This window comes from Aulonocara stuartgranti (assembly GCF_965226115.1).
Source record: "Aulonocara stuartgranti genome assembly, chromosome: 11".
NCBI lineage: Eukaryota > Metazoa > Chordata > Actinopteri > Cichliformes > Cichlidae > Aulonocara > Aulonocara stuartgranti.
The window spans coordinates 35,087,527-35,113,108 of record NC_138947.1 but is presented as its reverse complement, the minus strand read 5'-3'; the positions used below and the strand labels follow the sequence as shown (position 1 = coordinate 35,113,108).

The 25,582-nt window shown below is 42.3% G+C and overlaps 1 protein-coding gene across 1 annotated transcript; it reads left to right on the top strand.

Annotated features, from left to right (window-relative positions):
• Positions 1–443: 443 nt before the first annotated feature.
• LOC309717970 (uncharacterized protein) lies at positions 444–5,536 on the top strand (the record flags this gene model as incomplete). Its single annotated transcript, XM_082552911.1, has 5 exons — positions 444–557; positions 3,077–3,225; positions 3,927–4,091; positions 4,185–4,296; positions 5,397–5,536. Exons 2-5 carry the CDS (start codon positions 3,169–3,171, stop codon positions 5,534–5,536), a joined length of 474 nt encoding a protein of 157 aa, XP_082409037.1. The 5' UTR covers positions 444–557; positions 3,077–3,168.
• Positions 5,537–25,582: the final 20,046 nt, after the last annotated feature.

Here is a 25,582-nt window from a genome sequence, read left to right as displayed (position 1 = left end):
TAGACACAATACACACATTCAAATACTGTACTTTAGTTTTAAATTATAATAAAGCATTACTATTTTCTACTCCAAGGCATTACTTTTGAGATTATTATATATTTTTGAAAATATAGCATAATGATAATACTAGTTATTGTAAACTTTACAAACCACCCAGCAGTATGTAAAGTCAAATTATAAAATACAAGTAAATAACAATTGCAGAACAGAATGTCAGTGTAATGAACACACACTTCGTTTTGACAAAGCACACTGTTTAGGTAAATGATCTGAGTAGTTGTTCATCACTGAGCAATTTGTTAATATGTGTTTCAAGCCAAATAAATGACAGGGAGAGAGAGAGTGACGTCAGAACACGTCATACTATAACCTCCCGGGAGTGGACGGAGGGGGTCAGTCGTTGGGATGTGCATGCGCAGACAGAGTGCGCGAGCGGCGGGCCTTGGCCTTTCGGGAAAAAAAACACTTTCTCACGGCCGGTGACAGCGAAACGGATAACAGTCTTCAGTACCTGCTGGACTTTGAAGCTCTGGATTCTGGGACTGTTGGAAAAGGTAAAACATTTTCATTAAAACCTTATTACTGTTTTGTTTTTGTTACTCGTCATTGTAGCTTGCTGTTAATGTTGTGCTAACAGTAGCGATTAACTAGATACGTTAGCCGTTGACGTCAGCGCAATTTAGTATCCGGTATACAGAAACTGTTTTCCTAACAAAACCACTGTTATAATTAAGTGAAGCTGCTCCCAGCTAATTTGAACCTTTGGCTTCTAAAATATGTGGTTCAATTGCGTGCTGCGTACATAACCTAATGTCAGCTAGACCGAAATTAAAATTTTATATAATGTTAAAGTCACTAAAATGGCGCCTGAAGCCTGTTGTGATGTGAGCTCTGTGTCTGTTCTAGAACCTCTGAAATTCTGTAGATCTGAGCCATACATTAAATACTCACATGAACCTGTACTTTGAATTCTGTATGAGCTGTATAAAATACAGCTATGCATAAGTGTTTTGAATGAATAATTAGATTAGATAACTCTTTATTGTCTAATATAGAAATGAATAGAAATGTGACATGAGAAGGTGTATCTTTGACTGTTCCTGTATAACTTATTTTCGGACTAGTTGACAAGTTATGCTCCGGTCATTTGATGTTTCCAAGATAGATGTTCCTTTCTAATATAGTTAAATTTTCTTTGTATATTTCATTTATCCACCATCATACATCATACATACAGTGGGGCAAAAAAGTATTTAGTCAGCCACCGATTGTGCAAGTTCCCCCACTTAAAATGATGACAGAGGTCAGTAATTTGCACCAGAGGTGCACTTCAACTGTGAGAGACAGAATGTGGAAAAAAAATCCATGAATTCACATGGTAGGATTTGTAAAGAATTTATTCGTAAATTAGGGTGGAAAATAAGTGTTTGGTCACCTCAAACATGGAAAATCGCTGGCTCTCACAGACCTGTAACGTCTTCTGTAAGAAGCTTTTCTGTCCCCCACTTGTTACCTGTATGAATGGCACCTGTTTGAACTCATCATCTGTATAAAAGACACCTGTCCACAGCCTCAAACAGTCAGACTCCAAACTCCGCCATGGCCAAGACCAAAGAGCTTTCGAAGGACACCAGGAAAAGTATTGTAGACCTGCACCAGACTGGGAAGAGTGAATCTACAATAGGCAAGCAGCTTGGTGTGAAAAAATCAACTGTGGGAGCAATCATCAGAAAATGGAAGACATACAAGACCACTGATAATCTCCCTCCATCTGGGGCTCCACGCAAGATCTCATCCCGTGGGGTCAAAATGATCATGAGAACGGTGAGCAAAGATCCCAGAACCACACGGGGGGACCTGGTGAATGACCTGCAGAGAGCTGGGACCAAAGTAACAAAGGTCACCATCAGTAACACACTACAACAGCAGGGAATCAAATCCTGCAGTGCCAGACGTGTTCCGCTGCTGAAGCCAGTGCATGTCCAGGCCCGTCTGAAGTTTGCCAGAGAGCACATGGATGATACAGCAGAGGATTGGGAGAATGTCATGTGGTCAGATGAAACCAAAGTAGAACTTTTTGGTATAAACTCAACTCGTCGTGTTTGGAGGAAGAAGAATACTGAGTTGCATCCCAAGAACACCATACCTACTGTGAAGCATGGGGGTGGAAACATCATGCTATGGGGCTGTTTTTCTGCCAAGGGAACAGGACGACTGATCCGTGTTAAGGACAGAATGAATGGGGCCATGTATCGTGAGATTTTGAGCCAAAACCTCCTTCCATCAGTGAGAACTTTGAAGATGAAACGAGGCTGGGTCTTCCAACATGACAATGATCCAAAACACACCGCCAAAGGAGTGGCTCCGTAAGAAGCATTTGAAAGTCCTGGAGTGGCCTAGCCAGTCTCCAGACCTCAACCCCATAGAAAATCTGTGGCGGGAGTTGAAAGTCCGTGTTGCTCGGCGACAGCCCCAAAACATCACTGCTCTCGAGAAGATCTGCATGGAGGAATGGGCCAAAATACCAGCTACTGTGTGTGCAAACCTGGTAAAGACCTATAGTAAACGTTTGACCTCTGTTATTGCCAACAAAGGTTATGTTACAAAGTATTGAGTTGTATTTTTGTTATTGACCAATTACTTATTTTCCACCCTGATTTACCAATAAATTCTTTACAAATCCTACCATGTGGATTCATGGATTTTTTTTTCACATTCTGTCTCTCACAGTTGAAGTGTACCTCTGGTGCAAATTATTGACCTCTGTCATCATTTTAAGTGGGGGAACTTGCACAATCGGTGGCTGACTAAATACTTTTTTGCCCCACTGTACAAGCTAAGAAGAGGTCTTTATACTAACAAGAGGTATCAACGCTGGGCCAAAGTTCAGCACATGGTTAAAGTTTGTAATCCAGCCAGGGTGTAAATATCACTCAGCAGCAAGAGTTGAAGCAGGTAGCATCAACACATAAATCTACTCTACCCGGCTTAAATCACAAGAGCACCTCTGACCAAAAAGCTGTAGATTTTTCTTATTTGCACAAATTAATCCAGATTCACATTGTGTTCACAGCTCCAACAAAATGAGGAAGAGGAGGGGGAGAAACACAATTAGGTTGAATTACAATTGGATGGAAGGCGAGGACAAGTAGAAGGAAGCTTAGGATGAGGAGGAAGAGAAGCAGCAGGAGCGTCTTTAGGGATCCCTATGATGTCATTGAGGTTTGTTTCATTAATATGGTCCTCTCACAAAGAAAGATGACTTGTTTTAGTTCTTCCTGTATTAAATAGTGATGTGCAAAATGTTGTGAAAAACCATGGAGCAGGTACGTATAGTGCATCTGCAGGTAAATGAACATCAAATTTCTAAGACAGACTGAAATCTGTATATTTATCACCCTTATGATAAAACCCATGTCAGCTATTAGTTTATGGACTTTGTATTTTGAAGCCTCAACATTTGCTTTACTGCTGTTGGTATGTTGGGACCATATTAGGATGAGGGATCAGAATCTGGAGTCATGCACACTAATCTTTCATCCATAAGATTCGTACAGCAGATCCAAGTTGTGCCTTAAAAACAGGAAAGTCGTCTGCATAGAGGAGAACTTTAATAGCAGGCTTGTACAAAGTGAGGCTTTGTGCTCACATTTGCAGCAAACTCTCGTTTTACTTCTGTTACCCTGTTTTGATGCAGAATTCATTTGAAATCAGGCCAGAACCGGACTTGTTTTTTATAATGTGTTCTTGTGAATTGATTGTGTATCGCATATGTTTGATTTGACTTTCTGCAAGACAACAGTCGTCCACTGGCCAAAAAAGTTTTCCAAATACCTCCACGTGATCAAGCCTGGATTTAGAAAAGAATAGCAAAAAAAATCTGCACCTCCTGCTTCAGATGCAATTTGTGTTTCTGTGTTCAGAGGCAGCGGCGAGAGGGGAGACCTCGGCTCATCCAGCTGGAGAGCCTGACCAGGAGGAGTCGAACATTAACTCAGCTCTTCCAGGGCACCCTGCAGACTCGGCTGTTGGCATCGACGAGGGATGACGTGAACGCCAAACTGGAGTCCATCACAGGTCAACTGCAGGTATGCGAGTCAGACCTTCTGAGGAGGGTTTCACTTTTCTCTCTTCTTTATAATTGACTCTTTTCTCTCTCTCTCTCTCTCTCTCTCTTTCAGCTCCTTGTCTCAGAGTGTGAGGGCTTTGAAGCACAAAGGGAGGAACTTGTCGTTTGGTTGGCTGATATGGATGTCCGCCTGAGTGAGGTTGACCAGCTGACAGGAAACACCAGTGAAAAACTGAAACAACTGCAGGTGTGGGCTTGTTTTGATATGACATATATTTGATATGAAACATATGTCAGAGACATGGTCCTAAACTGGACTAACAAAGGACCATGAGTACAACATGAAACGTACATTACATAGCGTAAGGCTGATCATTGATCATTTTAATCATAAACTTGTTGTTGAAATATTTTTATTGAACATGCAAGCATCTGCTGATGAAAATGTGTTGATTTATTAGTCTGTTATGAAGCTATTGCTATTCCTAATGTGTTTTATCACTTTCTGATGTTTTAGTAGTGATGTTGTGCTGAGGGTTAAAATGCCTTTTTGTCTTTTGGTAACTACAAAATGACAATAAACCATTAATATATGTCTATGCTGTGCTCGTATTTATTTTACCCTACACAAATTCAATTTATGATACATTTTATTTTGAAAGATTTAAAATGGTTTTTAAAGAACCACTCAAAAATGGTTCTTTAAAATGGTTCTTTAAAGAACCATTTTTAAAAAGGTTCTTTGAAAAACCATTAAAGGTGCCCCAAAGAACCATTTCTTGATGGTTCTTTGGGGCACCTTTAAAGGTTCTTCAATGAACCACTGAAAGAAATGGTTCTTCAAAGAACCATTGTTTGAAAGGTTCTTTGTGGCACCAAAAAAGGTTCCTCTATGGCATCAGTCTAAAGAACCACTTTTGGTTCCAGTTGGCACCTTTATTTTTCTGAGTGTGTCACACATTAAGGCTGTCATTCCTGCAGACCTCCATCCATACCAGTTTGCATACGAGGCAAACAGGTTAACAGAGGATGCCATAATAACAGCTCTTCACACAACACTTATATGAGAATGCTGTTTGTGGACTTCAGCTGCACCTTCAATACAGTTCAAACCGACAAACTGGTTAAAAAAACTAAGCAACTTAGGAGTCAGCGGTTCTTTGTGCAACCTGGATACTGGACTTCCTGAGGAATAGAGCCCAGAATGTCAGGATGGGAGAGCACACCTCGTCTACCCTCATTCTGAATGTAGGCATTCCACAGGGGTGTGTGGAATTCCTCAGTCCCCTCTTATACTCACTTTTTACCCATGACTGTTCTCCAGTTCACACCAGTTACGCCATTATAAAATTTGCTGATGACACCATCATCATAGGACTGATTGAGTACAACAATGGTTCGGCCTACAGAGAGGAGGTCCAGCATCTGAAGCGATGCTGTGACAACAACAACAACAACATCTGAACACAGCCAAGACCAAGGAGATAGTAATCGACTTCAGAAGAACAAAGCGATCTGAGCACCCCACCCCCCTTATTGATGGGGACGAGGTAGAAAACTTTAAGCTCCATAGCTTAACGTTTGGGGTCCATATCTTGGCCGACCTTACTTGTCCACAAACATTTCCACCAGGTAGGAAAAGCACAACAAAGGCTATATTTTCTCAGGAAGTTGCATCAGGCCCAATCAGGGGTGGAAGTAACGAGGTGGAGTAAGTGCATATGAGAGCATGAGGGTGGGAATGGATGTTTGTATCTGTGTGTGCCTGTATGTCTGTGTCTATATGTCAGGTTGGGTGTCAGGCGCCACCTCTCTGGGGACATCTCAGGCCCTCCAAGGTTTGGAGGCCTATCTCCCCCTACCACCACTTCCCCTGCCAGTGGCGGACCCCCTCAGACATCGGTGCGTTGGTGGTTCTTTGTGTCCGGGGATGGGCATCCGGGTACACACCGGCTCACTCCTTGGCGGCTGCTTATCGGGGCCTGGAGCCTGGGGCTCGCTCGGGTCACTTCGGAGGTGGGGCTCGGTCACTCAGGCGCAGCTGGCTGCCGGCGGAGCTCACGGGCGCGTCACTGCAACTCCCCCTGGCTTCTGCTCCGCGGCTGCTGAGTGAGCCCTCATCTGGGACTCTCCTCAGCTCTTTCCGGGACAGTGGCGCAGCTGCCCCTCTGTTGGTCTTCCTTGGTCTCTTGTGTTCTGGGGGCCTCTGGATGTCTGGAGTTTTGATCTCCTCCACACCTGCTTCACGCCCTGGAGGATGGGGCTGTGGCCCCCCCACACCCTCTAGCAGATTATTACATGAAGGAACCTTTTAAAAAACAAAATCAAGCGCGTCCATGCTCACAGGTGTACACACAGGTGATCACACCCACAAACTACACCCTTTTTGGCTCCTACCTCAAAGCACACTGTGTTCTGTTGATCTTATGTGCTGCACAATAATGTTTAACATTTAGTATTTACTGTCATATTCCCATATATCATTGTGATGTTGTTTATTCTATTACTCTTGTTCTCTTCTGCTTGCTTTCTTTTTTCTTTCTCAGCAGGTGATCCAGGTGATTGATATATGCATTTTTTTTTCTCTGCCCGTTCTGTTGGTTTTTGTCTTTTGCCCTTCTCCCCCGTCCCTCTTCTCAGCTGTTTCTCTTTCCCTCTTTCTTTCTCCCCTTCTTTCCCCCAGTCAAGTCTGTCCCGTATTCAGTAAGTGAAAATAAAATAAACAATAAAAGGTGAATCAAATGGACCATTACGGCAAGGCTGGGATGGTCAGTTTGGTAAAGTAAATCCGTTGGGCATCTTTCTTTGCCTTTAGACAACAATTCTGATGGCAAAAGAGCCAAACGGGACAGGCAAAAAAAAAAAAAAAAAAAACCCCGGCATTAATAAGTCTAAACAAAACACAAAAGCTGTGAGTATTGAAGCAAGAACCAAACAGTGTTTGTGCTACATACCTGTGAGGAGAGCATGGTAGTGTAAGCCTCTTTCCTTGTCTTCATGTGAACATACATCAAACAGGTAGGCCTTGATGGGTCCATCGATGAAGTCTGCAGCAAAGTCAAACAGCACGACTCCAAACATCACCACCACGATGGCCCATATGCTCTTCAGAGACCTATCTCTGACGAGTGCTGGAAAACAACAGTACACATCAGCACTCAGCACGTACCACAGAGAAAGATTAAAATAATAATACACTGGAAAAAAAAAAAAAAAAAAAGGGGTGGAAGTAACGAATTACAAATACTCACGTTACTGTAATTAAAAATATTTTTTGAGTACTTGTACTTTTATGAGTAATTTTTCAAGTGTGTAATTTTACTCGTACTTGAATACAATTTATATTATGTAATCTACTTTGCTACTTATAAAAGCAAAAGTCGCTACTGAGTACGCCCACAATTTGAATTAATATTCAAACCAATCATCTGGATTTTTGCAGCCAATAAGGCCGTGCAATCGCGACTGCGCCAATTTAAGACGTAAGCAAAGACAAAACTCAGCTGCAGCAGCAGGCACAGGTGTCTAGAGGTACTAAACGGTGGAGTATAAACTAATTTATAAGATTTGGAGACAAAGGGCCTGTGCTTCGTACCGCGCTAAGTGAGTTAGCTGGATTAGATTGTTGACGATTTCGCGTGATCCTGGATCGTTCGGTTCCCCGAAGCCCATCCGGGACTTGCTGTCATAGCAACAGAGCCGTAAGCTTAAACCTGCTGGGGAGCAGGTTTACTTTATGTAAACAGGATTAGATCGTGGCCACGCAGGTATGTCCGCGTCATTCATACGAAAGCAACAGCGATATTCCACCACTGTTTCACCATAAATAAATAACATCAATGTAACTAAAGATAATGCAGCACTTGATCCTTTTATTGATTTCACACAGATACATACAGGTCATTCCCTAAAAAAGGGAAATGTACTATTAACATTCTATTACATGTATGTGATTATTACAGATGTAATTCATATTTCAGAGTAGTAATTGCAGATTACTTCGTGTAATCAAGATGGGAGACCACGGCTATAAAAGCGAAGGTGGATTTGGGAAGTCTGTCGCAGCCATGTCCTGTCCGTTTACGCGAGCAACCCATTGCGGAAGGTGCAAGATTGATAAGGAGAGTCCTCAGAATTCAGCGTATATTGCGGGACAGACAGGATCCTTTAGCTCAGCGCGACAGTGTGCTCATAGAGAGATATCGATTTTCCCGTGAGGGTATTATTCACTTAACCAACTTGTTGACGAGGGGGTGCAGGACCACCACCTGTCTTTTTTTTTGCTCTGCCCTTTTCTTGGTTGCTGTTATGAACAAACAAACAGAGTATTCCAGGGTCTCTTTCCAAGAGACGACAAGCAATATAAGTGATAAATATTACCATTCTGTAGAATATTCTTATATTTCACTTTTACTTGTTCCCATGTTCTAGTGGGTCCTGTTGTGGCTCTAATGTGAAAGGGGATATAATATAACATATTATAATATAATATAATGTAATATAATATTGGATAATATGGTGTGATATGATAAATCTACCCTACCGCCTACTGGTGTTGGCCAGAGGGGCCGATGGCGCAATATGGCAGCCTGGCTTCTGTCAGTCTGCCCCAGGGCAGCTGTGGCTACAACCGTAGCTGCCTCCACCAGTGTGTGAATGTGAGAGTGAATGAATAGTGGCATTGTAAAGCGCTTTGGGTGCCTTGAAAAGCGCTATATAAATCCACTCCATTATTATTGTTATTATTGGATTACTTACGAGTTTGATTTGTCAGCAACTTTCTGCCAGCCCTCTCTCCTTGCTTTTGCAGCCTTTGCAGTGTTCCCTTGCATTTTAATTAAACTCTGAAACTCCTGAAATCCCTCACTCAAGAGTTCTTGCTCTGCTGCCGAAAAATACCGAGCGCGCTCCTTCGCCATTTTCGCCAACCAATCAGCGGGTTGCCGATCACTGTTTCTGCTATCGATGCGTATCCCCTTTTACGGCACCCAGTGATCGCACATTACTTCATCCAGCTGTACTAATCGTCAACAGCAGGTGTGTTCGGGGAACCGGATTAGCGAGCTCACGGTTAGCGCGATGATTTGATCTTGGATGTTTCATTTGATCTTGGATGTAGTAAGCGACGTACGAAGCACAGGGCCCAAGAAGCCAAAATGGAGACAGAAGACAACACTGTCAACCGTGAAAACGATGTAGAAAAGACGGAGGGCGAATGCCCGTGGCCGTACCTGGAGGAATTTTTTATGTACAGGGGAGAAAAGGAGAAACTTTGTTTGACCTCTACAGTGATATCAGCTTAAAAGACTTCAGCGTCTAATCTAAGAAAACACATTGAGGTAAGAGGTTTTACAACTATACCTGTACGTTATTGCTTTTTTATTTTTCATGTGTGTTAAGGTTATTAGTTTGGCTAAGATATTGTCATTGCCATTGGTTAGTCTGATATGTGTGTGTGTGTGTGTGTGTGCATAATTGAGCTACAATTCGAATGAATGTTTTAGCTTATTATTTGGACAACCACCGTCATTAGAATGAATTAAATCTTTAGTTATTTAAAACTCACAGGCCTACACTCAGCTGGCCTATATTAAAAAAACAAAAAACAAAAAAAACAAAACTGGTACACAGTGCTGAGCTGCATCTCAAATTAATCTTCCAGCTCTCAGTTGACATGTAGCAAAGCCCGATTAATGGATTGCTGATCAGTATCATTGGCCTGATATAGGTCTATCATAGTGACATGGCTCTTAATCAGTAGGGTTATGTTTCGCAATCTGATATATTTATTTTAAAGAACATAATATGTATTGTTTTTATTTGTTAGCTGTGTAGGCAGCATTTTTTTTTGTGTATGTGATCCTTTTTCTTAATTTAAATTTGCTATATACACACATTTTGCTCTCTTAGTATTTTTAGAACCTGACTAGTACTGGAAACTTTAGGCTAATACTGATAAAGGACTTAAAATATTTAGATACTGACACACTGTTTGATACTCTTTTTACAGATAGTATGTATACAGATTACAGAACTTAGAATGTATACAGAAATACTTTTTTTTTTCTTTGCAATGATCGTTCAAAATTGGTTTACATTTGTGAATAAATACAGCAATATATCTGCAAAGTTTAACCAAATTCACCACTTTTTTATAATATGCTAAACAATAAACAATGAGGAGGTAATTCAGCAATTTGAATCAGCTTTGTTGTGTCACGGCTGCCGATGGCGAGCCGTGTGGAGTTGGAAGAAGGACCCAAGATGCAGGCAGTGGATGAGATACCGGTGGTTTTATTTACAGAGGTGTAGTGGCAAACAAGCAGTGGGGCATAACAAATAACTAAAGACACCTAAACTGGGAGGACTAAAAATAACAGACCTGGGAGCATACGACAACGGGATGAGAAGCAGAGAGACGCAGACGAGGAAGAGGACACCGTGGAACACAGGGTAACAGACTGACACGGAGTTACACAGACGAACCGGCAACAGGCAGGAGAACACACAGGGCTTAAATACACACACCAGTAATCAGGGGATGAGAGACAGGAGGGCAACACAGCTGGGAGGAATCGGAGCTGACGGGACAGGGGAAATGAAAACTGAACACACTCACATCAGACAGAGACCTTCACAATAAAGCAGGAAACTCAAACACAGGGAACCAACCAAGACACAGAACTAAACAGCTTCACAAACAGACGGGTTGACACCATAGACAGACAGAGACACAGACGCAGACTCAAAGGCAGACCGAATATAACACATAGAACTCAAACAATCATCATCATCATCATGAACTAAAAGCACTGGGTCACCGACCCAGGACCATGACATGTTGTATCAAGGACACATTTAAAACCTGCAGGACACCAGCCCTCGAGGCCTGTAGTTGTCCACCCCTGCTTTAGTTGAATAATTTTTAAAAAATGTGTTTTCCATTAGTGTTAATCACAGTGGTGTTATGAATTAATTTACAAACCTGATGTATGATAACATTTATCTCTACAGAGGAAACATCGAAGATTGAGCAGTACAATATCACTGTGGCATCAACATCTCGTCAGCGAAAGACCACAGCCACACCAAACAATCTCTCAGCAAATACACAAGCCAAGTTACCAGACCTGATGTTGAGAGCTGCAAACAAACTGTTCCACAAGCAACTGTTGACAAGCTTGTCATCAATTTCATATGTGAGGGTCTACAGCCATTTGCAGTGGTAGAACAGCCTTTCAAAGAATTGATTACTACATTACAACTTCAAGCCAATGTCATTTCCAGACTTTCCTGTCTGTGCCAAATCTATGAAGTTGCTGATCACATTAAGACAACTTTGGCTGCAGCATTGGATAAAGTCAAATTTGTTGCTACCAATACTGATTGTTGGTCAGCTCATCAGAAAAGTTACCTTGGAATCACATGCCATTAGATAGAAGAAGAGTCCCCTGAAAGAAGATCTGCAGACCTAGCGTGCAAAAGATTGAGAGGGTCTCACACATTTGACATGCTTGCTGGTACTCTGGATGATATCGATTGAAAATACAAGATTAGAGGCAAAGTTGTAAGAACCACAACTGATAGTGGATCCAACTTTGTCAAGGCCTTCCACGTGTTTGGGGCACAAAATGATGCAGATAAAGATGAAGCAGACCCAGATACTCTTGACCTGACTGACCATATTGACTACCATGAGTGAGATTCTTGATGAAGACTGGTTTGGAGTATCAACTCCCGCCTCATCAGCGATGTGCATGTCACTTGCTAAACCTTGTGGCAACAACCGATGCTGCCCTGGCAAGGAGCATGAATGACAACTACAAGAGGCTCTTCTGTGCAACCTTTGCAAAATGCCAGGCCATTTGGAACAAACTGTCCGGTCTCATTTGGCAAATGAAGTGATAGAGGACAAGTGTGAGCTACAGATCATTCGTCCCAATGCAACACGGTGGAATTCAACCTACCTTGCCATTGAAAGGATAATATGCATCATTGATGAAAAGGGGGAAGATGCCATCAGGAGCATTTGTGAGGACTTCAAGATGAAAATGTGAGTAAAATTGGACACCAATGTGGTTGCAAATTTTGTGAATTTTCCTTAATGGACAGTTAAAAACGTGAGCAGACTCTTAATATTTAATCATAAGATCTCTATTATAGTCATAGTGGGTTTTGTTGTTGTGTCTTACAGGTTGAGTCCTGCAGAAGTTGCATTCCTAAGGGAGTACTGTACCACCATGAAGCCACTGGTGAAAGCTTCAAACATACTTCAGTCTGAGTCCACTTCCTTTATGGGATGGCTCCTGCCAGTAATCCAACAACTACTGTCCAAACTTAGCAGGCTGGAGACATCAAGCAAGACATGTGTGCCACTCATCGGAGCCCTGCAAAATGGCCTTCAAAAGCGTTTTGGACCAATGATGGAGGATCCAGAGTTGGCTGCAGCTGCAATCCTCTTACTCAAGTTCAAGACTTCCTGGACTGACAGAGCAGATGTAATAGAGGCTGGTAAGACCAGGTTTTTTTCAATGATTCATATGATCCCATTTTTTCTGTATTGTTACATTTGAACATATGCTTAAGTGAGTGTTTCACCTAATATGTTGTAAGTTATTCATGGTCTGTCCTGAATACTAAACAATCCTTTTTGAGAATTTGCTGATTTTAAGTTTGTGTGTTCAAGAATAATCACTGAAATTTAAATAACACAATTGTGTTATCTACTTGCAATTACAGCCTTGACATAGGGGCAGTACCCTCCAAGGAGAAGGAGGCTAGAGGGCAAGATCAAAGTAGCACGGAGGGAGGTTAGCCAACTAACGGAGTTGCAGACAGGTGCGACAAAGAAGGTGCATAAGAAATACAGCAAGCTGTCCATACCTGAGGCCTTGGAAACTGCCAAGCAAAGACTCACAGCCTTGGCCAGCCGCTTGAGGAGGTACACCAGAGAGATAGAAGGCAGGAGAATAAACCAGCTGTTCTCCACAGAACCAGCAAAGGTGTACTCTCAGTTGCAAGGGAACAATAATAATAAGAGAACAGCACCACCCAGGCTGGAGACCGAGCAATACTGGAAGGGCATATGGGAGAAGGACGCAACCCATAACGGCAATGCTCAGTGGCTAGCGGATCTGAGGGCAGACCACAGCGACCTCCCCGAACAGGGTCCAGTAACCATCACAGTGGCAGATATCCAAGAAAGGGTCTCCAGTATGAAGAGTTGGACAGCACCAGGGCCCAACATGGTTCACGCCTACTGGCTAAAGAAGCTGACTGCACTCCACGAGCGTCTGGCAGCACAAATGAACCAGCTGCTAGTTAACGAGAGACACCCGGAATGGCTAACCGAAGGTCGGACGGTGCTGATCCCCAAGGACCCCAAGAAGGGACCGGTCCCCTCCAACTACCGACCAATAACCTGCCTCAGTACTACATGGAAGCTCCTGTCAGGCATCATATCGGCTAAGATGAACAGGCACATGGGTCAATACATGAGCAGGACACAGAAAGGAATTGGCAAGAATACCAGAGGCGCAAAACACCAGCTACTGGTAGACAGAACAGTCAGCCGAGACTGCAAGACCAGACTGACCAACCTGTGTACTGCCTGGATTGATTACAAGAAGGCCTATGACTCAATGCCCCACAGCTGGATACTGGAATGCCTAGAATTGTACAAGATCAATGGGACCCTAAGAGCCTTCATCAGGAACTCAATGGGGATGTGGTGCACAACACTAGAGGCCAACTCCAAGCCCATAGCACAAGTCACCATCAAGTGCGGGATCTACCAAGGAGATGCTCTGTCCCCACTGCTGTTCTGCATAGGCCTGAACCCCCTCAGTGAGATCATTAACAAAACTGGCTACGGATACCAACTACGGAACGGAGCAGTTGTCAGCCACCTCCTGTACATGGATGACATCAAGCTGTATGCCAAGAGTGAACGAGACATCGATTCACTGATCCACACTACCAGGCTATACAGCAATGACATTGGAATGTCGTTCGGACTGGAGAAGTGTAGTCGGATGGTAACAAAGAGAGGGAAGGTAGTCAGAACTGAGGGGATTGAACTACCAGAAGGCAACATTGCAGACATAGAGGACAGTTACAAGTACCTGGGGATCCCGCAGGTGAATGGGAACCATGAAGAGGCTGCTAGAAAAGCTGTAACCACCAAGTACCTGCAGAGGGTCAGGCAAGTCCTGAGGAGTCAGCTGAATGGTAAGAACAAGATCCGGGCCATCAACATGTACGCCCTGCCCGTGATCAGGTACCCTGCTGGGGTAATAGGCTGGCCAAAGGAGGAGATAGAAGCCACTGACATAAAGACAAGAAAGCTCCTTACCATGCATGGAGGGTTTCACCCCAAGTCCAGCACCCTGAGGCTGTACGCTAAGCGGAAGGAAGGGGGCCGGGGACTGGTGAGTGTCAGCACCACAGTCCAGGATGAGACAACGAACATCCAAGAATACATTGGGAAGATGGCCCCAACTGACCGAGTGCTCAGTGAATACCTCAGGCACCAGAAACCCAAGAAAGAGGAGGGAGACGAGGAACCATCATGGAAGGACAGGCCCCTGCACGGTATGTACCACCGGCAGATAGAGGGGGTGGCTGATATCCAGAAATCCTACCAGTGGCTGGACAAAGCTGGACTGAAAGACAGCACAGAGGCACTAATCATGGCAGCACAAGAACAAGCTCTGAGCACAAGATCCATAGAGGCTGGGGTCTATCACACCAGGCAAGACCCCAGGTGCAGGCTGTGTAAAGATGCCCCAGAGACAATCCAGCACATAACAGCAGGGTGCAAGATGCTAGCAGGCAAGGCATACATGGAACGCCATAACCAAGTGGCCGGCATAGTGTACAGCAGGGGTGCCCAATCCCGGTCCTCGAGAGCTACCATCCTGCAGCTTTTAGATGCATCCTTGTTCCCACACACCCGAATCAAATGAATGGCTTGTTATCAGGCCTTTGCCAAACACGATGGCATGCTGAAGAGGTAATCAAACCATTTGATTCAGCTGTGTTGGAGTAGGGATGCATCTAAAAGCTGCAGGATAGTAGCTCTCGAGGACTGGGATTGGGCAGCCCTGGTGTACAGGAACATCTGTGCCGAGTATAACCTGGAAGTCCCGAGGTCAAAATGGGAGATGCCCCCAAGGGTGGTGGAGAATGACCGAGCTAAGCTCCTGTGGGACTTCCAGATACAGACGGACAAAATGGTGGTGGCTAACCAACCGGACATAGTGGTGGTAGACAAACAGAAGAAGACGGCTGTAGTGATCGATGTAGCGGTTCCGAATGACAGCAATATCAGGAAGAAGGAACACGAGAAGCTGGAGAAATACCAAGGGCTCAGAGAAGAGCTCGAGAGGATGTGGAGGGTGAAGGTAACGGTGGTCCCCGTGGTAATCGGAGCACTAGCTGCGGTGCCTCCCAAGCTAGTTGAGTGGCTCCAGCAGATCCCAGGAATAACATCGGTGATCTCTGTCCAGAAGAGCGCAGTCCTGGGAACAGCTAAGATACTGCGCAGGACCCTCAAGCTCCCAGACCTCTGGTAGAGGACCCGAGCTTGAAGGATAAACCACCCGCAGGGGCGTGCTGGGTGTTTTTTTTAAATATATATACAGTGGGGCAAAAAAGTATTTAGTCAGCCACCGATTGTGCAAGTTCCCCCACCTAAAATGATGACAGAGGTCAGTAATTTGCACCAGAGGTACACTTCAACTGTGAGAGACAGAATGTGAAAGAAAAATCCATGAATTCACATGGTAGGATTTGTGAAGAATTTATTCGTAAATCAGGGTGGAAAATAAGTATTTGGTCAATAACAAAAATACAACTCAATACTTTGTAACATAACCTTTGTTGGCAATAACAGAGGTCAAACGTTTACTATAGGTCTTTACCAGGTTTGCACACACAGTAGCTGGTATTTTGGCCCATTCCTCCATGCAGATCTTCTCGAGAGCAGTGATGTTTTGGGGCTGTCGCCGAGCAACACGGACTTTCAACTCCCGCCACAGATTTTCTATGGGGTTGAGGTCTGGAGACTGGCTAGGCCACTCCAGGACTTTCAAATGCTTCTTACGGAGCCACTCCTTTGTTGCCCGGGCGGTGTGTTTTGGATCATTGTCATGTTGGAAGACCCAGCCTCGTTTCATCTTCAAAGTTCTCACTGATGGAAGGAGGTTTTGGCTCAAAATCTCACGATACATGGCCCCATTCATTCTGTCCTTAACACGGATCAGTCGTCCTGTCCCCTTGGCAGAAAAACAGCCCCATAGCATGATGTTTCCACCCCCATGCTTCACAGTAGGTATGGTGTTCTTGGGATGCAACTCAGTATTCTTCTTCCTCCAAACACGACGAGTTGAGTTTATACCAAAAAGTTCTACTTTGGTTTCATCTGACCACATGACATTCTCCCAATCCTCTGCTGTATCATCCATGTGCTCTCTGGCAAACTTCAGACGGGCCTGGACATGCACTGGCTTCAGCAGCGGAACACGTCTGGCACTGCGGGATTTGATTCCCTGCCGTTGTAGTGTGTTACTGATGGTGACCTTTGTTACTTTGGTCCCAGCTCTCTGCAGGTCATTCACCAGGTCCCCCCGTGTGGTTCTGGGATCTTTGCTCACCGTTCTCATGATCATTTTGACCCCACGGGATGAGATCTTGCGTGGAGCCCCAGATCGAGGGAGATTATCAGTGGTCTTGTATGTCTTCCATTTTCTGATGATTGGTCCCACAGTTGATTTTTTCACACCAAGCTGCTTGCCTATTGTAGATTCACTCTTCCCAGTCTGGTGCAGGTCTATAATACTTTTCCTGGTGTCCTTCGAAAGCTCTTTGGTCTTGGCCATGGCGGAGTTTGGAGTCTGACTGTTTGAGGCTGTGGACAGGTGTCTTTTATACAGATGATGAGTTCAAACAGGTGCCATTCATACAGGTAACGAGTGGGGGACAGAAAAGCTTCTTACAGGAGACGTTACAGGTCTGTGAGGGCCAGAGATTTTCCTTGTTTGAGGTGACCAAATACTTATTTTCCACCCTAATTTACGAATAAATTCTTTACAAATCCTACCATGTGAATTCATGGATTTTTCTTTCATATTCTGTCTCTCACAGTTGAAGTGTACCTCTGGTGCAAATTACTGACCTCTGTCATCATTTTAGGTGGGGGAACTTGCACAATCGGTGGCTGACTAAATACTTTTTTGCCCCATTGTGTATATATATATATATATATATATACACACACACACACACACACACACACACACACACACACACAGAAATATATTATCAAATATAACCTTTAAGGACAGATACTGTTACATCATCCAGCTTCTCCATTGCTCAGTCACCTGCAAGACAAATGTTTTCATTAGTGTTATGTTAAAAACATTTGAAAAGTTGAATCTTAATTGAGTCCCATGAGAATCAAATTGATTCACGTCAAAGAATCGTTTTGATTGTTCAACATTTTTACCCTTTTTAAAGCTATAATAGAAAAGAAATGTCCAGACAGCCAGGCTGAGGTCTGAAAGGGTTATACAATATTGCCCAGTGAACTTTTACTCACCCAGATTTGTGTCATTGAATTTTATCAATAAGATTATGCTGACTAGGGCTGCCAGATCATGCATCCATTGGACGGAAAATGTACAGCTTATTGCACCAGCAGCATCTGCTCTTATATAACCATCATTAGCTTATAGCTTTAAGTGTTTAAGGTATGTGCTAACTAAAAATAAAGGCAAGATGATAGTTTATTATATTTTAAAGAAATTTACAGATTGCTCATTGCTATCTAAAATATAAAAGGACACCGGAGTATATTTTCGAGCATCTCACACTTCTGATAATCAGCTGTCTGCTTGACGTTTATTCAGCTGTGTAAAAACTATAACTTTAATCTCAGCCAAACCGATTTACTCAGAAACAAATAAAATACTGAAAAAAGCCAAACAATAACATTTTTAAGTTATTTAAGTGACTTATATATCATGTTTCACCTGAGTAGTGAAAGACGGCGGTGGTTTTGAAAATGGTTCGCCTGGAGTCCGGTGTTCTCACGGGCTCTAGTGAGCGTTAAACCCCGGCTAGCTATCGAACTAGTGGGTAACAGATGTCTCCGAAAATGTCGGAGGGCTTTTGAAAATGTTACGATTCGGTGTTGTCAGTGTTTTGTTTTAGGCGTGACTGTTATGTGCTTCCTGCTTTACTTTGAAAGTCTGTCTTATCTCAGTGTGTTCAGTTTACGCTTCCTTGTCTCGTCAGTTCTGATTTGCCCCAGCTGTGTTTCCCTCCTGTTGTCCATTCCTTGATTGCTCCCTCTATGTATTTAAGCCCTGTGTTTCAGTTTGTCATATGGTGATCTTCCCCCCCGGTTGTAAATAGTTTGGTGTTTTGCTGTAAATAAATGTCCTATTTTGCTTTGATGTAAATAGTTGTCGATACTTTCGTTTTGGGATTTTGGTGGAGACCCATATTAGTCTTTTTTGTTGGTTCGCCCTCCTTAAGAGCAGTAAGCGTGGGGGCATTTTTTCCTTACTTTATTTTTCCTGTGTTGCACGCCGGTTGCCTAGGCCGGGGTGTAACAAAAATATGTGGTGTCTTGATAAACTGTCCAGATATTTGAAGTTTACACGGCTACATTCTCGCCTGAAAATATGTTAAACGTTTATTTTGTGACCTAGAAAGAGTAATAAGAGAAATTTTAAAACTAACTAGCTGCCGCCATTTTTGGAAACTGAGCTAGGCTATGAATTCTGGGATACAGCTTCTTCGTCTTCGGGGTTTAACGGCAGCTGGCATCCTTGTACATGCAGTGCTGCCATCTTCTGTTTCAATTTTGAATCGATACACAGCCCTACTTGTTTTACCAACCAGCCTGATTCCTGAATAACACTGTTTTGAGCCCACTTTAATAAATCCAATTAATATCAAAATATTAATTTAAACCCACACCTTGTAAGGGAATTCAAGCAGCTAGTAAATCAGTCAAAGACAATTGGAAAACCCTGAATGTGGTTAATTAGCTCTCTTGCTAATTGAAAGAAATTCTCAGTGTGCCTATTAACTTAAGTTAATACAAACAGCTAACACTGCCCCTTATAAATAGCATAGCTAGGAATTCTTACAACATTACAGTAGATACTTCACTAAATGTTCTCTGAACCACATGCGAGGGCTGCTAAGCTAACGCTAGCATCCGTTAGCATGCTACATTACTTAGTAACATTACTTGCTAAATTTATTATTCTGTCCGCTTGACTTTAGAACAGTGATTAGACTACACACTACTTACATTCAAAAAATTAAAATTGCTTACCTCTCTTTCTTGACGAAGTTTTCTCTTACAGTTTTTCTTTCAACGCTCAGGTGCAGAAGATTCCTGTGACTCCAAATTTAAACGGAGTTAGGTAACAACTAACATGGAAGATGAAGGGGGTGGACATCTCAATTTTTGCTTCTATATACAATTTAGTGGTTTGTACGTTCATAAAACACAGTCAGTATGATAGGTAAATTTTTTCTTCATTGATTTAAAATAAACTCTTATAGGTGTTATTTCATTTTACCTTATTTGTGACCATTTTTTGTTTTTACAGTTACAGTTTGTAATACCCCCCTCCCCCCCATGAACTTGGTATTTCCCAAACTAGCTCCACACTGCAACATATTTTCTGCTTGACTTTAGTCTAATACAATGGCCTGTTGGAGGTGTGTGATTTGCTTCGTCTTTGTGGCGTTAACATTGAAGTCTCTCTTAAGTCACATTAATACTGCACACAGTCTCAGTCCAGATTTCCGTGTCATTTGTGGAGTCGATGGATGCGCCGAGGATTACCGTGTTTTCAACTCGTTTTACCACCATCTCAGACGCACACATCCACAATACATCACCACTGGGAACCCGCCTACAGGATGGCTGACAGCTTCATCCGATGCAAATGTATTAGGAGGCGAAAATTTTGGTACAGCCATTTTTGCCGACTATACTGCCGAACCCAGACAAACTGTTAGCAATGGCACTGAAGTAGAGCCACCACCACTAGACCCCCCAGTAACATCGGAGGTGTTGGAGGAGGAGCGACAGGAAAGTCAGAACGTGATGGAGCGGCTGAGCTTCAAACACCTCATCAGAATCAGGTAATGTACTTTATGTGTTTCTGTGTGTATGCGCGCGAATTTTTAAATGTATGTGTGTTGTTTAACCTTAACCAAGCACAGTTACCCGAATTCAGCTTTAGTAAAACCGTAGTAAAGCCTAACTAGAGAAAATGTACTCAGTTCAAGTGAAGATTATAGTTTTAAAGTTATGTGTTTTCTAAGATAAACTACTTGATTAGAATATTTTAATAGGTATGAAGGCCAGTGCTGAATTTGCCCCAATGCCAGTTTTTTGTATGGCATTAATGATGGAATTATTTTTAAAACCCACCCACTGTTTTACAACTGATACTCTATTCTGATGAGATAGAAATGTGTAACCCCCTAGGGTCACGTGCGAGTGTAAATAAACTACTAATGTTTTATTACACCTTAGGCAACATAGACCCTAAGTTTAGATCAAAGTTGGCTTCCATCAGACTTCTCGCAATCGCAAAGTCTAGGGACATAGATGAGTGTGGGGTAGATATAATACTACGGAGAACCAATGAGGACTTGAAGTTACTGTACGATGGTGTTGTGATTAACACTGTCAATGGGGAATTTTATTTAAACGGAGCAGTTGTTGCTGTGTGTGGAGACACTCTGGCCCAGCATGAGCTTGCAGGATTTAAGAAAGGAGTTGGTTTTGCGTATAGCAAATGTCATCATTGTGAGTGTACTTTTGATGAAATGCAAGAAAATTTCAATGAACATAGTTTCACCAGACGGATATTGGACGGACACATTAGGCAGTGCATTGAAATAGAAAGGGCAACTACTGAATTTTTGAAATCCTCGCTCAAAACGACTTTTGGCATAAATAGACAAAGCTAATTAGTTGATTTCCCAGGTTTTAATCTCATAGAGCAGATGCCACAGGATATTATGCATGTAATTCTTGAAGGAGTGGCACCAATGGAAATTAAGTGTGTGTTGAAATACCTTGTTTTATCTGGAAATTTGGAATTGAACATGTTTAATTCTGCATTCCTTTTTCATCAGTGGACATACGTGACAAGCCTTCACCAATTAGTATTGCTACTTTAGCTTCAAGTAACAACAGACTCAAACAATCCTCTGGACAAATGCTTATATTGATCAAGATTTTGCCATTCTTATTGTACAGTGTTGTAGAGAAAAATCCCTTTATCCAGTTTATTTTGGATTTAATTGAAATTGTTAAAATACTTTTTGCCCCAGTTGTGTCTTTACAAACTGTGTCCAAACTAAAAAAAATGATAGAAGATCATCTTAAACAATTCAGGCAACTATTCCCAGAAAAAAATGTAATACCAAAGCAACATTACATGCTGCATCTTCCCTCTTAAATTATTGCCCTAGGACCTCTAATACGTCATGAGATTCGAGTCTAAACACAGTTTTTTTAAACAATGGTCATCCAAATTAAACTTTAAGAAAGTGTGTAAGTCTCTTGTAAACCACAATCAGCTGCTGGAGTGTTGCCAAAGTGAAGCAGGAACTGAGCATTTGATATTTGTAAATGAGAAAGAACTAGGTCCTATATCAGAGGTTGCTAACATGGACCATTTGCAATCAAAGGTTGTAGATTTTTTGGGATTGAAGATGCTATACATCATGAAGTTAGAGTAAAGTGGCTTATTTTACATGGAAACAAATACATCTGTGACAGGTCTCTTGTACTCATTTCAGCAAATGGTTTAAACCCTATCTTTGGACTTGTAAAAAACATTTTTATTGTTAATAGTTTACTTTATTGTTTTGAATACCAGGTGTATGAAACCTTGGGTTTCAACAAAGACTTTCTTGCCTATGAAATTGCAATTCCCAACCTTGCCCAAGCAACGGAACTGACTGATGTTGAAGACCTACTTGATTTTACGTCATATTACCCAGTCAATTTCAGAAACAGTGTCTATGTTATGATAAAATACAACCTTGAAGATGTCCTTTCTTTAAAAACCTGAAATAAATACCTTCCAATGAGTGACTTTCTTATTTCAAAGAAAAAGGTGAATGTTTCTTATTTTGAGATAATTTTTGTTTTACACTCTATCTAAAAGCTATTTTTGCTTGAAATAAATGTAAAATGGTTCATTTTTAGATATACAGACTAAATAAGAAAAAAAAAGTAATATATACTTGAAACAAGTTTAATCATCTAACACATGAGACTGGAAACTAGCTTGTAATGTTCAAAACAAGATGGACAAGATAATCTGGCTAAAATTAAGACAATAAATCTTGTCAAGCTACAAGGAATTTGCAGTGTTCCTAGAGTATTTAAAAGTAGAATGGGAGGGAGAGTCTTCAGTTTTCAGGCCCCTCTTCTGTGGAACCAGCTTCCAGTTTGGATTCAGGAGAAAGACACTATCTCTACTTTTAAGATTAGGCTTAAAACTTTCCTTTTTGGTAAAGCATATAGCTAGGGCTGGACCAGGTGACCCTGAATGCTCCGTTAGTTGTGCTGTAATAGACGTAGGCTGCCAGGGGATTCCCATGATGTACTGAGTTTTTCCTTTCCAGTCACCTGTCTCTCTTCCACAGCATGTCTTTATCCTGTCTTCCTTCTCTCACCCCAACTGGTTGCAGCAGATGGCCCCGCCCCTCCCTAAGCCTGGTTCTGCCGGAGGTTTCTTCCTGTTAAAAGGGAGTTTTTCCTTCCCACTGTCGCCAAAGTGCTTGCTCATAGGGGGTCATATGATTGTTGGGTTTTTCTCTGCATCTATTGTTGTATGATCTACTGTACAATATAAAGCACCTTGAGGTGACTGCTGTTGTGATTTGGTGCTATATAAATAAAATTGAATCGAATATTAGAGTTGGATGTCTCATGACCGGTCTTGGTCTCGAGACCGGTCTCGACGGACTTTGGTCTTGGTCTTGTCTTAGTCTCGGATCCCTCAGTCTTGTCTTGGTCTCGCTGTCTCAGTCTTGCTGTCTCAGATCGACATAGTGGTCGGGAGATTTAGAGTCAACAGTATCCATGACACACAACGTAACGTTCGATAATGTGTCATGCGCAAAAGCATTGGCTCTAAGAGCTGTGTAAGTGCTCTAAGAGAGTGCTTAGTAGTGAATCAGAAGAATTGACTCCCATTGAGCGAGAACCGGCTCCTCACTTAATTTCCTTTCGCTGCTCAGCTCTCACACAGTGGCTCAGCTATGCTCCAATCCCTCAATATTGTGGCCAACCACATGCGAGGATATAGAATAATATAGATAATATAGAATAATATAAAATGAAGCAGCATCTGGCTGCAGTTTAAAGACTTTTTTGTCTTCATACATATATATATATATATATATACACATACACACACACACACACACCGTAGCATAGAAGCTGTTTAGCAAATGTATTAAAATGTATTAAGTGACCTGTGCCTCTTTTGGTATTTTTAATATATTGTACTTATAAAGTTTTAATTCTTGTCACCTATTTCTCAACTGCACGGGATTAGACAAATCAGCTACTGCGGAAATATGGCCTTTGGTTGTCAAAGTGTTAATTTTTAGACAGACCAATCAATAAGCAGCATTGCCATGCTAACAATCAAAAACTTTGATGATCCTGATGCAACGAGACAAAAACAGCAGCAAAGTAGTTTGAAACATGCAAGACAGTAGCCAGGGGACTGTGAAATTTTTCTTGTGAATTTTGCCATTCCACGTCCCTTGCCTATTCTAGAACTTGTCAACAGCATTTCTTAATCTTTCTCGCTTTTAATTTCAGACTTAACACAAGCTGACAGATCACAGCTGAAGGGAGCAACTAAGCCGCTGAGCAGCTTTCAGTATGAAACTCAGTTGTTAGTTATGATAGGCTTCACAATGTAGTGTTTCTGATTTCATAGAACAGATTTTTTTTTCTAAACCAAGGATTAAAACAAAGACCTGCATTCACAAAAGATTTGAAAGCTTAAAGTGTTAGCAGTTGAGCTATATTCACATTAGTTCAGTGTTTACACTATTGATGCAACACCACAAACACAGAAAGCTAAAAAAAAATAGGTGGCACTGGTGAAGGTGATTTACAGAACTTTATTTACAAGCGCAAGATGATAACGAAGGTGATTTGACTGTGAACTGTGAACGATGAGGAATAACATGAGACTCTAATAACATTAGCAAACATGAGTGATACTAAACTACGTGAAATACTAGATTTAGAGAAAGGCACTTTGGAACTGTGACAAGGGGAATAGGTACAGGGGCTCGGAACAGCAAACACAACCAGGAGGTTCTGAACACTAGAATGAGAGGAGACGAGGTTTAGTGGCTGGGTCAGTCAAGTGCTGGTGAGTATGAACCACAAACAGATTTTATCTTACTTTGGCAGGTGGAGGAATTTCAATAGAGGGGTAAGTGGTCCGATGTGAGGCAGTGTGGGTTCCGTCAAGTACTGTGACAGAAGGGCAGGCAGATGAGTGAATCCAAAAGGTGTTGTGATGCAAAGAGGTGCTGAGTACAAACCAGCGTCCGGATGAAGGAGTGTATTGCCAGAGGGTGGATGTGGCAGGCAACAGGATGGCTGAAGGTAGGAAAACACAAGGTAAATAAATATTACTATGAACAAAACTCTTTCTGTGAAACACTATGACGGTCAGCACTAACTGCGGTTAGCTTATGACTTGGCGAAGAGTAGTGGTGAGTGCTTGTAAGTACTGGCAGCTCAATTGCCAGCATGTGTGGAGACATGCAGGAATGCAGCGACTCCGCCTACGGTCGGAGACTGGGACTCCAGCACTCACCCGGACCATGGCACATAGCTTCCCAGACCAGCTTCTATGGAGTGAACATTCTAGTCCTTAGACTTGTTTTAATATAGCTGATATATTAATATAGCTACTTTTCATGTGTATGTGCCAGTGAGTCATTCTTATGCCACCTGCCTGGATAAAGAATAATAACCCTATTTACACTCTTTGCGGGATTATGAGGGGAAGGCCACATTGACTGAGACAGGTACAGTGCACAGGAGCAGTCATGATCCTTTGCTCATTCATCCTTCATCCCTCTCTTCTTTTTTGCTTTTACTGGTCACAGCTGGACAAGCCCGTCTGTCAGCTTTCAGTGAGGGGAATAAACAGTAGGAAGGCAATTGGTCCAGCTGACCTGTAGAGGTATGGAGATTTCTAAGAGAGAGGGCAGTAAACTTTTCTTTTAACAAATTGTTTCTCAGAAGAATGGAGATGTGCACTTGTATGGACTTATGTTTTAGCTAAATTAAAGAGAGTGGCGAAGATCACTGAGCAGCACTGTGACTTCATGCCAGAAAGAGCACTACACTTTGATGAAGAAGAATAGAGGAGGTCAGAAGGAGGTGCACTCTGCCTTTGCAGATCTAGA